General features: G+C 46.1%; 1 protein-coding gene across 2 annotated transcripts; it reads left to right on the top strand.

Moving 5' to 3' along the window:
• Positions 1-6,226: 6,226 nt before the first annotated feature.
• On the top strand, positions 6,227-14,539 carry LOC120682225 (probable LRR receptor-like serine/threonine-protein kinase At1g56130). 2 transcript variants are annotated; one of them, XM_039964032.1, is made up of 24 exons: positions 6,227-6,813; positions 6,931-7,117; positions 7,217-7,288; positions 8,351-8,422; positions 8,501-8,572; positions 8,680-8,751; positions 8,875-8,946; positions 9,042-9,113; positions 9,324-9,395; positions 9,492-9,563; positions 9,642-9,716; positions 9,836-9,907; positions 10,023-10,088; positions 10,162-10,227; positions 10,351-10,395; positions 10,503-10,567; positions 10,672-11,051; positions 11,132-11,330; positions 11,839-12,000; positions 12,080-12,198; positions 12,609-12,819; positions 12,900-13,131; positions 13,234-13,384; positions 13,686-14,539. In XM_039964032.1, exons 1-24 carry the CDS (start codon positions 6,666-6,668, stop codon positions 14,076-14,078), a joined length of 3,147 nt encoding a protein of 1,048 aa, XP_039819966.1. In that variant the 5' UTR covers positions 6,227-6,665; the 3' UTR covers positions 14,079-14,539. The 2 variants fall into 2 exon arrangements, with proteins under 2 accessions (XP_039819966.1, XP_039819967.1); XM_039964033.1 differs by lacking the exons at positions 6,227-6,813; positions 6,931-7,117; positions 7,217-7,288 and adding an exon at positions 7,702-7,880.
• Positions 14,540-15,149: the final 610 nt, after the last annotated feature.

Below are 15,149 nucleotides of genomic sequence, written 5' to 3'. Positions count from 1 at the left end.
GACGAGGAAGGCGGATGGAGGGCCAAATCGGATGAAGCGCCCCCTCATAAGAGAAGACTTAAATGTGATACAAACATCAGTCCCATGAGGCTGATGACACATTTATTACATCAGATGGTACATCACCGTACAACTCTACGCGGTAATGGGCCGTGAAGCGCCACTATCGCGAGGATAACAACCAACACCCACACAACGACATTAACTACGAAGAGCGGGTCATCAGAGTCTTGTGCCACGCGGAACTTCCTGCGGGTGACCCTAACCACAGGCAAAGTTGGGTGCAGAACGTAACCCCTACTCGACGTCCTCGGGAACAAAATCTGGATCCTCCTCTGTAAAAATTAAGAATGGGGTGAGTACAAACATACTCAGCAAGTCCAACCACACCCACGGAGGGGGTATAAACAGAATATCATGCATAGGGTAAATCAAGGATAATGCTAGGGTTTAATTTGCGGAAAGCAATATTTTATGCAGGGGTTCATTTGAAAGAAAACATTTTCAAAGCAAGTTTTTCTTGCACCGAGTAACATGTAGTGTTGATCCACACAGGATCCAAGTTTTGAACTGCTACCGGACTCCTCATCCGCCGTATCACACGGCACAACTGCCGGACACTTTTCCAAAACAACTCACGCCAACCCATCCATTCTAAAAAAAACACTAGTTGCGTGACCACACCGTAACTCGCCCAGTACCGTGGGCACGACTATTCGAATAGATTTTAACTCTGCAGAGGTGTGCAACTTTACCCACAAGTGGGGGTACCGCAACTCGATCACCTTAGTGTCGGTGCAGATCACAACAAAGTCATTACCCACCTTAACTAGACCTGACTAGCCACCACGTGATCTACCAAGGGGTCATCGACCTATCACTGAGGTATAACCGGGGCATAAGTCACACAGAGCATATCCCTTCTCCTTGGTCACCTGTTGCTCTCAGCTCTCATGATGGCTATCAAACTAACTAGTGGGGTTTATGCTAAGCCGTTACCCATTCAACGGTCGAGTGGTTTGCACGATAGTGGAGTTAGGTGAGATGACACACCAACTCGGTCCTTAGTTGTGACGAGATGGATATCTCCCTTCCTTGCTCTGCCACACAGGCACGAGCACACCAATCGGCAAATCACACAGAAATGCCATCCATCCCGTCTAGACTCATCTTTCGAAATTCCACATTTCTCACTTTCCACACACGCACACATTTTCTTTATAAAACAAGTTGTATAAGGTCCTAAGCGTTCTAGCACCGATTAACGTCCAGGCAAAATCAGACATTAATCTAGGTGGTCAAGGAATGGTCATAACAAATCAAGGGGTGGCTATCCAACCATGTTTTCAGCAGGCAAAACATATGCAATTTTATAAAACAGGCCAATAGGTTGTGTTTATAAAAACTGGGACAAAACATGCATCAAAGGATGGGATTGAACTTGCCGTCTTCAAATCCTTCCGGGGGTTCCTGATCGAAGTGCTGTCCTTCGAGCTCGGGGTCGCAGAACTGGTCCTCGTTCGTTTGCTCATAGTACTGCTCATCGACGGGCTCTCCTTCATTCACACCATGATCTACAACGTATACAAACAAGCACACAATTAAGAAAAAGAAATAAAAATTTTATCGTTGAGCTCGAATCGGAAGCAATTAAGATATGGAGATAGAAGTAATATCTTTGGATGATTTCTTAATGGTACGGCCAAAACTATGCTATGAGAGGCGTGGTAAAGTTTTAGGTCAATCGGAGGTTGTTAGGCGCATAAAATGATGGCCCGAAGAGGGGTTTAGGGCTAAATCAGAGTCCAGGGGCCTATTTGCAATTATTTCTGAAAGTGGAAGGGCCTGATCGTAATTTCTAGAAATATCCGGGACATACTGAAAAGGTGTAGGGGTTTATTTAAAATTAAGTATATATGGTAGGAGGGTTTGTTTGCAAAAAGGGAAAACAGGGAGGGTCTTTTTGGAAAAAGGGTTATAAAGGGCGGAGTTCTTTAGTAAATAGAGGAAAGGTGGGGGGTCTTTGGGCAAAATGCCGTTCTCCTTCCTCTCCCCACGCAGAACAGAGGAGAGGGCGGGGGCGGGCGCCGGCGGCGCCTGGTCGGCGGCCCTGGGCCGCGGTGGTCGACGGGAGGAGGGGGAAAAGGGACCAGGCGGCGCTAGGAGTCGATCCCCCTCCCCAATTTCAGAGGAGGGGCCCCGCAGGGAGCGGTGTGGCAGCCGTGGCCGTGGCGGGTGGGCGGCGGCCGCAGGCAACGCCGGTGGGGGCAGCTCGGAGCGGCCGCTTGTGGGGGAAAGGGAGAGGAGGAGGAGGAGATCTCGGTGCGCCCCCTACCTTGGGCCGGGGTGGAGTGTGGAGGCGGCGCGGCTGCGGCGGGCGGCGAGCGGCTTTGGCACCCGTGGCGGCGGCGTTGGGGAGCAGGGAGGGGCGCTGGTGGTGGCGGAGGTGGCTGTGGGGTGGAGGAGCGGCGCGGGGGTCTCTTTATAGGGCGAATGAGGCGGTGGAGCGGTGCGGGCAGGTGGTGGCGGCCGGCGAGCGGCGCGGCGAGCCTTAATGGTGTTCGGCCGCGTTCGCGTGTCGCGGAGCGGCGCACGAGCGGTGAGGTGGCGCAGGGGTGACGGGACGTGAGCGGCAGCAGTGGCGAGCAGGCCAAGCGGCACTGTGGTCGACGTCGGGCGGCGCGGCGTGCAGTGCCGCGCGTGGTCGGGCTGGGCAGGGTGCGCGGTGCGCGGCAGAGAAGGGAGGGAGTAAGGGGAGAGAGGGAGGGAAAAGAAAACGGAAAATGAAAAAGGGAAAAAGAAAAAGAAAAGAAAGGGAGAGAGAGGGATAGATGCGCCGGCGCCAATCGCGGCGAGCGGTCGCGCATGGCCGACAGGCAGCCGAGCGGCGCGGGATGAGACGGCGGCGAGGAAAAAGAGGGAGGGTACGGGCGGCGGAAGAAAAGGAAAGATGGAACGACGATTGAAATCGGATGTCAGGACAGCGGAAATACTGGGAGGAGATTAGGGTTTAGGGTTAATTGAGCTCAACGACGAAATAATTTTGAAAATAAATGTTTTAGCGCGTGATTTAATTTTGATAGATTTTCGGGATGTCACATCAGAGGGGTCGACGGCTGATGTTCTCTTCTCGTGGATCTCTTGCAGTTTACATTTTGTCCACCTCTCGATTTGTTTCGGTTTCAACGGGTGGAGTGAGGATCTGAGGCGCGGCATGAAGTTCATGGAAGAAGATTCACGGCTCGGTCTGGAGGTTGACGATGATGTGCGGGGACCTTGTTGTAATTTGTTTTTTACTCGGGGTCTTTTCTGCAAAACTAAGATGTACTGTGCTCACTCTGAATTAATATAAAATGCATCTAGTTTCGCAAAAAAAAAGTGGTCTGTAAAAGGACACACATTATATATATATATATATATATATATATATATATATATATATATATATATATATATATATATATATATATATATATATATATATATATATATATAAACTGACATGCCCCCACTTGCATCATGTACCCTTACCTCAATTACCATTATTAACCGATCCATTCAAAGTCCACTAGTTCACACATCCGTGATGTGAACATAAGGCAGCGCTAGCCTTAGCTTATTCCGTCGAAGAAATGTTGGTTGAAATCGTACAAAGCTGTTAGTGCACAAAGTGTCCCGTTCTGAAAAAAAAATCTTAAGCATTTTAGTCCTGATGATATTATTGAATTTCGACGTCTGTCATCTCTTTCCAATTCGTTTTTCATTCTAGAGCTTGTGAGATTGTCGCATAGCATCATTGGGTCATCAGCCTGTTTGTTTGGGCCGCAACTTTTGGAGCTTTTTTTAAAAGCTGTTGCTCTTTTTTTTTGCTTAAAAAAAGCTAATAATAGCTTTTAGCTAGATGGTGTTTTTAACTTTCTAAACTCAAAAGGTTACAAAAAGCTAAGTTTTTTTACAAATAAACTCAGTTTTTTCTAAGCTTTTAGCTTTCTGGAAGCTGCAGGAGAAGTTCAGTGTTTGTTTGAGCTTCTGACCTTTTTTTCGTGCTGAAAAGCTACCCAGAAGAAGCTCAAACAAATAGGGCCATAGTAATTAAGAGGTCAGTCTAGAGTACGAGAGCATGTAAAAGTAAAACGATGCCAAAATGGCAACTAGGAGGAGCCTTCGTTCATTGCGTTGGGACGAACAATGGTTGGGTAGAATGTCTGCATCGACATGATAAAAAGCTAACCGATTTTTTATGTCCACCTTGGCCTTGCTGATTAGCTATTAGCAACTAGTAATTTAAAACTTGTCAAACCCACTTGTGTTATCCTGTACCACTAGCTTGCTAGATCTATTTTAATCTCTGAGAAGATACGTGGAAAGCAACAGTAATACACATAATCTCCAATCAACGTGTGGCAGACCTTTATGTTAAGGGAAAATTGGTTGTGTAGCATTGAAAGATGATGACTTTCATAAAATACCATCAAAATCCTTCGGCCCCGCAAAATACCATCGAAACTTGCAAACGTTACCGAAAAGTAGCACTCCCTCACGATTCCGCTAACTCGTCTGTTAGTGTCCTTCACTCCTTCATCCTCCGACGGCGCGCGCAGCGGCGGCCGCTGGCCCGAGCTCCCCCACCCAGCCGCTCAGTTGCGGTCTCACCGTGCGCCTGCTGCCAGCCCGAGCGCTCTCGCCCTCGCCCAGCTCGTCGGCGACCTTGCTTTGCCAAGCTCGTCATCTCCACGCCGCCCCGGGGCTCGCGCTCGCCTGCCAAGTGTTCCTCCGCACGCGCCACCACGCCCCGGCGACAAACACCATCTTCGGTGGCGGTGCGCACCACGGCCATCAACGGCCAGCTACGGCAGCGCTCCTCCTCGCCGGCCCATGGCTCCGCCAATGGTTCCTCTCCACGCGCCACCACGCCCCGGCGACGAACACCATCTCCGGTGGCAGCGCGCACCACGGCCATCGACGGCCGGTCACGGCAACGCTCCCCCTCGCCGGCCTGTTGCTCAGGGAGCACCACTCCCACCCCACGGGTGGGTCACGTCCTCCAGCTAGGCCTTGGGGCAACCGGAGCACATATCGACGGTGACACCCATAGCCACAGCCCGGCCATGGCAACGCCGCGCGTTCTGGGCGCCCGATGCTCGGAACAGGCCAGAAAACCACTCAAGCATGATCTACCAACCGCTCTCACCCTTCCAGGCTACCCAGAACAGACCCAAAGGATCGGAAGGACTTCGCTCACTGACGGCCCGATCTTCCTGCTCGACGGCGGCCCGAGGAAGAAGACAACCGTGAATTCGGAGCTCCGGTGGTGCATTCAACTTGGAAAGGGCTCAAATTGAATGTTGGGAGCTCGGTAGTGCTATGGTTCCAAGGAATTGAACTGGGATGAAGGGATGTTGGCGAATTTGGCGGCAAAGGAGAGCTCGGCTATGAAGGGGTTAAACTGATCGTGATGGGGATGAACTGATCCGGGGCCTATGAAGGAACGACCGAGCCATGCGAGGGTGTTGAGGCGCGGTGGTGGCAAGCGCGCAATGGCCGGAAGAAGCAAGAGCCGCGTCGCGTGGGTGCGTGCAGGTGGCCGGGAAACCATCGAGACAACAGGAGCTGCGCGGCACAGCCATGGTAAGGACAGCAAGAAGGGAGGAGGACGATGCAACTCACGACGTTAACAGGTAACCTGACAGAATGCTAGATGAATGTAACGTTCTTTCTTTTGATGGTATTTTACGGAACGGTAAATCTTTAATGGTATTTTCAAGATACGATGATCTTTTGGTGGTATGAGACCAATTTTCCCTTATGTTAATGTTCAAGGCAAACGGCGTTGAATTTCTCCTTTTGTTCAATTTGAGACGTTGAGGTTGAAGTCCAAGCAGTTGGCACACTGGACAAGTACAGCCAAAAGGAACCAAAACTCCTCACATAAGTCACATGTGACGAAAATGCAAATGTGCATGCACCTCATGCATAGATTAACAGCTCTGAAATAATCATGTTCACCTAGCTAGTATAACAATGATCAGAAAAAAAAAAACATAAAGGTCGCCATCTTGAGACAACGGTGCACCAAATTTTATTTTTGAACCATCAACTTGCATGGGAATTGAAGAATGCCCCTAATTAGAGAGGACAGAAATTAGGAAAAATTCTAGGGACGTCATTGAAAAAACTGACGACTGCTCACTCGTACTATATATAGAGTCAGAGAGCAATGTTAGACTTGAACACAAAATCGCAGGAGGGCCCGGATTCGTTAGACCTCTGTCTTGTCACCTTAGGTTAGCTAAGGTCCCTTCCACTTCAGTCATTTAAAAGTGAGCTGCTAAATCGTAGTCATAGAGGCCCAATCTGAAACCACGCCACCCAAATTCAGCTAATCCAGCAATCACCACCTAACAAGCCTGATCACTCAGCTTGCCAGAGTAGCATGCCTTAACAAGCAATTTAGTACAGTATTAGTTGCGCCAATTTCATATAGGCAAATTGGCTACCGCACATCTCCGCATCATTTGCATGGTGGTTCCATAGCTGTGAGCCCGTGGCGCTTTTGTCGGCTTCCTTTGTTCGATCCACCACTTGCTTCAGAGAAATCTGAAGGAAGCAGAGGGAGCAGAGAGGAGGGAGGGGCTCGGGCCTCGGGCTGGGCAGCGAGTCTCGAGATGAAGCCCAGGCTGAGCTGGAGCTGCTGCGGTTGCCTCCATGGCTCTGTCTTCCCCGGGCTGCTGTTCTTGCTGCTTCTGAATTCTTGGAGGGCGGCGGCTCAGGCTCAGCCGGCGGCGCCGCCGCCGCAGACTGATCCTGTCGAAGGTACGTGTCCCACTCCCACTCGACGGAGCTCTAGAAGTGAGAGGTTGTTGTTCATGGTCGATGGGAGGCTTTGATTTTGATTGCTGGCGGCGGTTTCTTCGCGTTGCGTGCATCCAGCGGCGGCGGTGAACGCGATCCTGAGCAAGCTGGGGCTGAGCGCGCCGCCGTCGTGGAACATCAGCGGCAACCCCTGCAGCGGCGCGGCGACGGACGACACGCAGCTCGACGACAACCCGGCCTTCAACCCGGCCATCAAGTGCGACTGCTCCGATCAGAACAACACGCTCTGCCACGTCACCAGATTGTGAGTCCTTCCAGGAGCTCCTGCTACAGCCTTGCTACTTCCTTAGCTAGCTCTCTTCAGGTTCATCAGATTTTTCTTCCCCCTTTGATGGTGGTGCAGCAAGATAAACACGCTGGACGCGGTTGGTCCGATTCCGGAGGAGCTGCGGAACCTCACTCACCTCAGAAAGCTGTATGTGCTATCAACTTTGATGAATGATGACTTTTCTTAACTATACTTTAATCAACACGCCTAACTAGCCTGTCTAACTAAGAATGGTTTCTGAGCAATGCCAAGTTGTTCTCGATCCTTTTCTGATATTATTTGTTCTCCAACTGTGACGTCCCTTATTCTCCAATTTTTGTTCATGGGATTTCGTGTGAAAGTTTGATCATTTTTCGGTTGGTTATACTTAAATAGTGTGTTTAATCGGGGAAAGCTGTTGTAGCAGCAGAAGCACTATAGATTAGTCGGCCCTACTGTAGATAACTCTTGTTAGGAAAAGCCCATTGGGCCAGCAAGGAATTGGGCTCTCCGAATCAGTCCGGGCCTGCTAACAATGAAGGAATATCATTTTACCACTTCCACTTGCAAATGCGCAAGCTCTCCACCGTTTCCGCACTCCGAGTCAGCCCCCAAAATGGCGGAGAGGTCACCGGCCGCCGCTCGCCGCCGCCATGGCTGGGCGCGTACCAGTGCTCTTCGACGGCGAAGAGGCTCGGGTATCTCTTGCCGAACGGAGGAACGAGGAGTGCCCCGCTAGCGCTCCAACTTCAAACTCGAGGTTTTGCTCGGGGGCGATGTTCAGACTTTTACTCCTTCACCGTCTGGTCCCTGCAATTTGCTCGTGTCTAACCTAAGGTAGAACTGTAGAAGTAGAGCAAGTCAGTCATCGCTGCAGCCATTATGCGTCACGTCAGCTGCCACAGCCCACAACCACAGTCGCCAATTTCGTTTGCTGCTGATTTGTCTGTTGCTCAGTGTCCTGGACCACGTATTTATATTCTCTTCTCAGAATTAGAGCACGTGTAATGTCTATTTGGTTAAGGTAGCTTGTGCCTAAGGCATTCGACATCTTTTTTTTTTTTTTTTTTTGGGGGGGGGGGGGCGCTCGAATCTTAGTACCGAAGTATGCATAAAGTTTTTGAAATTCATGTTGACTTCAGAAATCTACTGCGAATCATGAAGTAACACAATTCACCCAATCTGGTCTCCGCGTTAGACGTGCAATATTAACTCTGCTTAACATTTCAGGGACCTGAGAAAAAATTACTTCACTGGGCCATTACCAGCATTCATTGGAGAACTAACTGCTCTGGAATCCATGTAATACTCTAAACTCAAAATGGTGCTGTTGTTCCCGCGTTCAAGAAATCTTACATTCTTTTACTTGTAAATCACAAGGACGGTGGGCATCAATGCATTATCTGGACCTATCCCAAAGGAGCTTGGGAATCTTACCAATCTCGTATCACTGTAAGATCCTCCAATCATGTTATTAGTTGTAAAAAAAACTACTTAACAGCACTTTGTTTTGGACATCTTTTTGGAGCTAAACTAGTTTGATTAATTAATTCTTTTAGGGCATTGGGGTCAAATAATTTTAATGGCACACTTCCAGACGAGCTAGGGAAACTGACAAAACTTCGACAAATGTAAGCTGTCTATATGGTTATTTTAGATGTCTTATACATAATCATCTATGCTTGTTTATCTTTTAAATTGATAGCTATTTGCATAATATGACTAAGAAAATGCTATCCATCTTTGAGATGCAGATACATTGATAGTAACGACTTCAGTGGTCCTCTACTGTCAACATTATCGCAACTGAAGAATCTCTCAATCTTGTAATTTTGTAACATAAGATATCAACTAGTGGATTTCTTCTTTATTCTGAGGTAGAAACCAATAATCTTAAACACCCTTGTCATCTTGCATCCAGGTGGGCATCAGACAATAATTTCACTGGGCAGATACCTGATTATCTCGGGAGCTTGACTAACTTGACTGAACTGTAAGATCTATATTTGACAACCACTAAGATCTCAATATTTTCAAATTGTTTTCTCAACACCATAGTAAAGAAAGCCATTAACTGTTTTGGAGAAGTGCAAGATGTTGCATATACACCTACATCATCTTTTTTTATAGCACAATTTATTTTTCATGAGGAACTAGCATAGGTATATTACTTTACTAACCAACTATATATTTGAAATTTCAGGAGGCTTCAAGGGAATTCTTTTCAAGGCCCCATTCCTACAAGCCTTTCAAATCTTGTCAAGTTATCAAAATTGTGAGTCCCTGGTAGTTTTTGTGACTGCAGGATTGTTATCATTGCAAAGATAAGATAATGGCAATAACTAAGGCATTGATTCTTCCAATGTAACAGAAGAATAGGCGACATAGTAAGTGGAAGCTCTCCACTGGCATTCATTGGCAACATGACATCTCTGGGTGAACTGTACGACATGTGCCCTCCACTTTATTTTATCTTCTTCTCAAGTTTAAGAGCCTAAACATTTAAGGTTCAATCTTGCAGAGTGTTGAGGAATAGCAAGATATCTGATACACTAGCATCAGTAGACTTCTCCAAATTTGGAAATTTAAGCTTATTGTAAGCATGTTCCCCTTGTCATAAAATTACATCAAGTGACAAATTTATACTTTAACTTTGTGTTGAACTTTGTCCTTTTTGTTTTCTAACTCTAATGCTAAATTCCCTCTTCATCACAGGGACCTGAGTTTCAACAATATCACAGGACAAATACCTCAATCGATTTTGAATCTTCCATCGCTTAGTTATTTGTAAGCATTACTTGCTAAAGTTTTCATAACTTGTTTTAATGGCCTCTTTTCTCTCTCTTTTTAATCTTCTGATGATATTTGCAAATATTCTACCTCCAAAATGTGTTTGAATCAGATTTCTTGGGAATAATAGCCTTTCGGGAAGTCTGCCTGCCACGAAAAGTCCCTTGCTGACCAATTTGTATGTTCACATCTCTTTGTTTTGGCACAACTCACTGCAATCAGAAGTTCAACTTTTTTGTACCTTTTTGCAGAGATTTTTCATACAACCATTTGTCAGGAAACTTTCCTTCATGGGCTACTGAGAAAAATTTGCAATTGTATGTTTATGTCCTGAAACTTCTTTCATGAAAACATACTGCTTATTTATTGGGCACAAAGCCTGCCTGATTCAATTTAATAGTAACATCTAATTTCCCCCATGTGTTCTACTTTGTACTAAGGAATTTGGTCGCCAACGACTTTGTGATGGATAGCTCCAATAACAGGTGAATATCAGTTCATCCTCCCTGTTATTGTTAAGGCTAGCATAAAAGTAAGTTCTCCGTCTTAGCTTGTAATCAGAACTCAAAATAGTAAAACATTTCATCTGCAGTGTTTTGCCACGGGGATTGGACTGTCTTCAGCGCAATACTCCTTGCTTTCTCGATTCTCCACAGTGTAATGCTTTAACCCTTTGGAATTTTGAGCATGTGTCTATTCCATAAAGTTTGACTTGCAATTGCATATTTCAATCAAGCACTGTTTTGATAAATTGCATGCAGCTGCCTCCTTTGCTGTGGACTGTGGTGGTAGCAGAACCATATCAGGTTCAGATAATTCTATGTACCAGGCTGATAATGCTAATCTTGGAGCTGCATCGTACTACGTGGCTGGTGCACCCACATGGGGTGTTAGCAGCGTTGGATTATTCACGAATGCACCCAATGGAAGTTACATAATCTACAGTTCACGCCAGTTTGATAACACGCTAGATTCTGCACTGTTCCAAACAGCAAGGATGTCACCGTCATCTCTGAGATACTATGGCATTGGACTTGAGAATGGAAACTACACCATTACACTTCAGTTTGCAGAGGTTGACTTTCCAGACATACAGTCTTGGACAAGCAGAGGGAGGAGGGTTTTTGATATCTACATCCAGGTGGCTACAAACTTATATCTGGGCATCTGATGCTTTTAATTCATATGATGTTTTGTGCTTGATACTTCATGCTTGTTTAGGGTGAGCGCAAGGAGCAGAACTTTGATATTAGAAAGACAGCAGGAGGGAAATCCTTCACTGTTGTTAAGAAGCAGTATGTTGTTCCAGTGACCAAAAACTTCCTTGAGATTCATCTCTTTTGGGCTGGGAAGGGTACTTGCTGCATTCCTTCTAAGGGATACTATGGGCCTGCAGTATCGGCTCTGAGTGCAACTCCAAGTACTCACCTGAACTTAAACTCTTTGTTCTACATTGCAGTTATACTACTACCCATAATGATATCTTGGAGTATTGACCAATGCATACTAGTGTAAACTAGTGTAATCACAAAAATAGGAACTTGTTGGTGTTGTATACATAATTTCGATAAAACTGTTATATTTAATTGATGAATCAGAACATGGAGATTTGTTGGCACTGGTATGTTCATGTTGTATTATTTTAATTGCATATGTTACTATAAGTTAGTAGTAAAAGTTTTATTGATCGGCGGTAGTGGAAAAGTAAACATAGACAAATACAACTGATTAATCAGCCTAATTTGAGTTGAACTTATGCCATGTCAAATCAAAAGTGAACAAACATAGAACACCCATGATAAAGGCTCAGATTGATATTATCTTCTTTAGTACTTGATGTGATTGTACTATTTAAAATATGCATATTCCATCTCAATTATGTTCTATACAAGGTTTTCAATACTCCAACTAACTGAACTTTTCTTCAGATTTTGTCCCTACGGTGCGTAGTTCTGAAGACAGCAAGAGCAACAATAAAACTGGTGTCATTGTTGGAGTTGTAGTTGGTGTCTCAGTTGTTACATTGATCTCACTGGCTGGGATCTTCTTATGGTGTCAGAAAAGGAGAAAACTATTGTTAGAGCTAGAAGGTACTGGATATACTAATATCCCACTGTGCACTTGACTGTACATGGAAATTATGCTAATAAACTATTTCTGACCTTGCAGAATTGTACACCATACTTGGAAGGCCAAATGTCTTTAGCTATGGTGAGCTTAGGTCAGCTACGGAAAACTTCTGTTCTGGTAACCTTCTTGGTGAAGGAGGATACGGATCAGTTTATAAGGTTTGTCCTTCTAGTTACCTACTATATAATCTGATGTGTGAACTTATGAAAGCTTAAATGCTATTTCCTGATACTCTAAATAGTACTACACAAAAGTCAGGATATGACATTTATCATAAACTGATGCTTTAGGGGCTAGTGGCTAGGATAGCCCCCCTGCGTCACAGGATGCTAGGAATCAGGTTTTCTCTACGATTTGTGTAATTGTGTGGCCAATGCCTGCCCTCAAACTTCTAGCAAGGACGACACTATGAGAATTCGAACCTGGGCTGGGCTGGGATGGTCCAGTGACTACCCAGTTTCACCTCCGCTCCCCTAAACTGATGCTTTTCAAGTGTTGTCGTAAGCAAACCTTTGCCTGAGCTATGAAATACCTTGCATAATAATAAAGATATGCACCTTTCTTGCAGGGTAAGTTGAGTGAGGGAAGAGTGGTGGCTGTGAAGCAGCTCTCTCAATCCTCTAATCAGGGGAAAAAGCAATTTGCTGCTGAAATAGAAACCATATCTCGAGTGCAGCACCGTAACCTTGTGAGGTTGTATGGTTGCTGCCTTGAGAGCAACACGCCATTGTTGGTTTATGAGTACCTGGAGAATGGGAGCCTTGATCATGCCTTGTTTGGTATGACTTATTCTGATCTGACATGATATGGAGTGCAACTTTAATGCAGACATTTAAAATGTTTGAATCTTTATATTCAGAGAAGGGAGGCTTGCATCTAGATTGGCCGACACGATTTGAGATTTGTTTGGGCATAGCAAGGGGTATTGCTTATCTCCATGAGGAGTCTACCGTCCGCATCGTGCACAGGGACATAAAGGCCAGTAATGTGTTACTGGATGCTGATCTTAATCCGAAGATCTCGGATTTTGGGCTTGCCAAGCTTTATGATGACAAAAAGACCCATGTCAGCACAAAAGTTGCTGGCACATTGTAAGTGTATTTTTCATCTCTACTTTGAATATGGTGCTATATTATTTGCAAATGTAAGTTAATGGTAGTTGTTTCTTTGTTGTCTTTGACGGTATCATCTAGTGGTTATCTCGCACCTGAGTACGCCATGAGGGGTCATATGACTGAGAAGGTTGATGTGTTTGCATTTGGCGTGGTTGCATTGGAGATTGTTGCTGGCGAATCAAACTATCAAAATACGTTCGAGGAAAACACGACTTATATCTTTGAAAGGGTAAGATCAGTATATTTACTTTTAAACCCTAATCATAGCTTGGTTTTTCACTGCATATCTGCCATGCATCCTCAAGGCATTAGTGTGTTTTGCTTCTTTTTGCAATGCTAGAATATAATGTTCTTGTTGTAGAAGTTCGATTGTGAATCCGGTAGCAGTGCAAGAGCTAACTGTTTTCAGTCAAATTTGTTTCTTTTGGTGGTGGAGAAACAATGCTGATACACTAGTTTAATGTTACGTTCAGAAGGTGAAAAAAAAACTTTACCGTAATGTGACATCTCAAATTCTGAATCCTTTTCAGGTGTGGGAACTGTACGAAAACGGGCATCCTCTGGACTTCGTGGACCCCAAGCTTACCGAGTACAACGGCGATGAGGTCCTGTGCGTCATCCGCGCTGCGCTCCACTGCACCCAGGGCGCCCCCCACAAGCGGCCCCCCATGTCCAAGGTGGTCTCCATGCTCACCGGAGACGCTGCCGACATGGCCGAGGAAGTGACCAAGCCGAGCTACATCACGGAGTGGCAGGTGAAGGCCGTCGGCAGCGTCAGCTTCACGAGCAGCCAGGTCGGGTCGTCGTCCACACAGCCGTCCTCCGGCGTCCACGGCGGCGTCCAGGCGAGCCCGGAGCCCGGGGACGCCACGCCGGTGCTCCCGTCGCCGCTGTTCACCTCCATCATCGACGAGGGCAGGTGACAGCCGTCTTGGAAGGGCGAAGGCCTGGGCGCCTGGCATCCTTCTGTTAGGGTGATGCTTCTGTGCTGGGTTTGTTCCCATCAAGAATGGGATAGCGTGCGTGTCGCCGCTAGGTCTGCCCCGCATTGGCTCCTGCTGCTGCAGGATGGCACGATCTCGTTCTCGTCGGTGGCCGTGTTTAATTTTGGCATGCATCACATGCCTTAGGCTGGTGCAGGTGCTTTAGTAATTTTGGCATGTATTGTTCTCCCTACTGTTGGGTTTAGGGAATGGGCGTACGATCAGCCGTGTCGGCTGTGGCCTTTCCGGCATGTGAAGTGGCTCACACGTACGCCATTTTTCTCCTTGTGTCCATTCACTGCTCCTCTTTTCTTCTCTCTTCTCTAATATAGAAAAGGTACACTGAAGTGTGGCGTGTATCATCATGGTATGCTTATTAACTGATCAATGTGATGCATCCATGTGCAGGTCTTCCCACTACTTTTGATTTGGTTTACATTGCAAAAGATCATGAAAAGTCTGGAGCAAAGTTTTTCATAAAAAAATATAGGCCACTAACACGCCGGAGCGCGAAGTCACATGGGCTAATTTGGTGGTTGTGATGAGCAATCAGTGTTAGCAGCTAGGCATACTGAGGACCGTTAGCTAAACAACAACGGTAGCAACATTGACCGTGCTCAACGAGATCGAGCTTAAAAATTCAAAAAAAAAATTGTAACAAACTGAAACTAGTCATCGTCGGAATAATGGCCCGTTTGGATCCATCTGATAATTGATAGGTAGCTAATTTTAGCTAATGTGGATCTAAATGGGACCAGCTAATCCTCTTCTAACAAGCTAAATAATAATCACCCAATTTGCTAGTTTAATCCAGCTAATCCAAATGGATTTATAACTAGTACGATTTATCAGTGTGTGGCATTCGGATTTTTTTATGCATAATAAGAAAAGAAAACACATAAAACGAAGCGCATCTGTCCTGCACGAAGGCATCCGGAAATCTTGGAATGTTCGAGGTTTAAGGAAGGAGGGGCAGACCCGTCATTTCCGGTATATAACCCCCAGGAGCCG

Source organism: Panicum virgatum, chromosome 7N, assembly GCF_016808335.1.
Source record: "Panicum virgatum strain AP13 chromosome 7N, P.virgatum_v5, whole genome shotgun sequence".
Taxonomy (NCBI): Eukaryota; Viridiplantae; Streptophyta; class Magnoliopsida; order Poales; family Poaceae; genus Panicum; species Panicum virgatum.
This window is presented reverse-complemented; position numbering and strand designations above follow the sequence as displayed.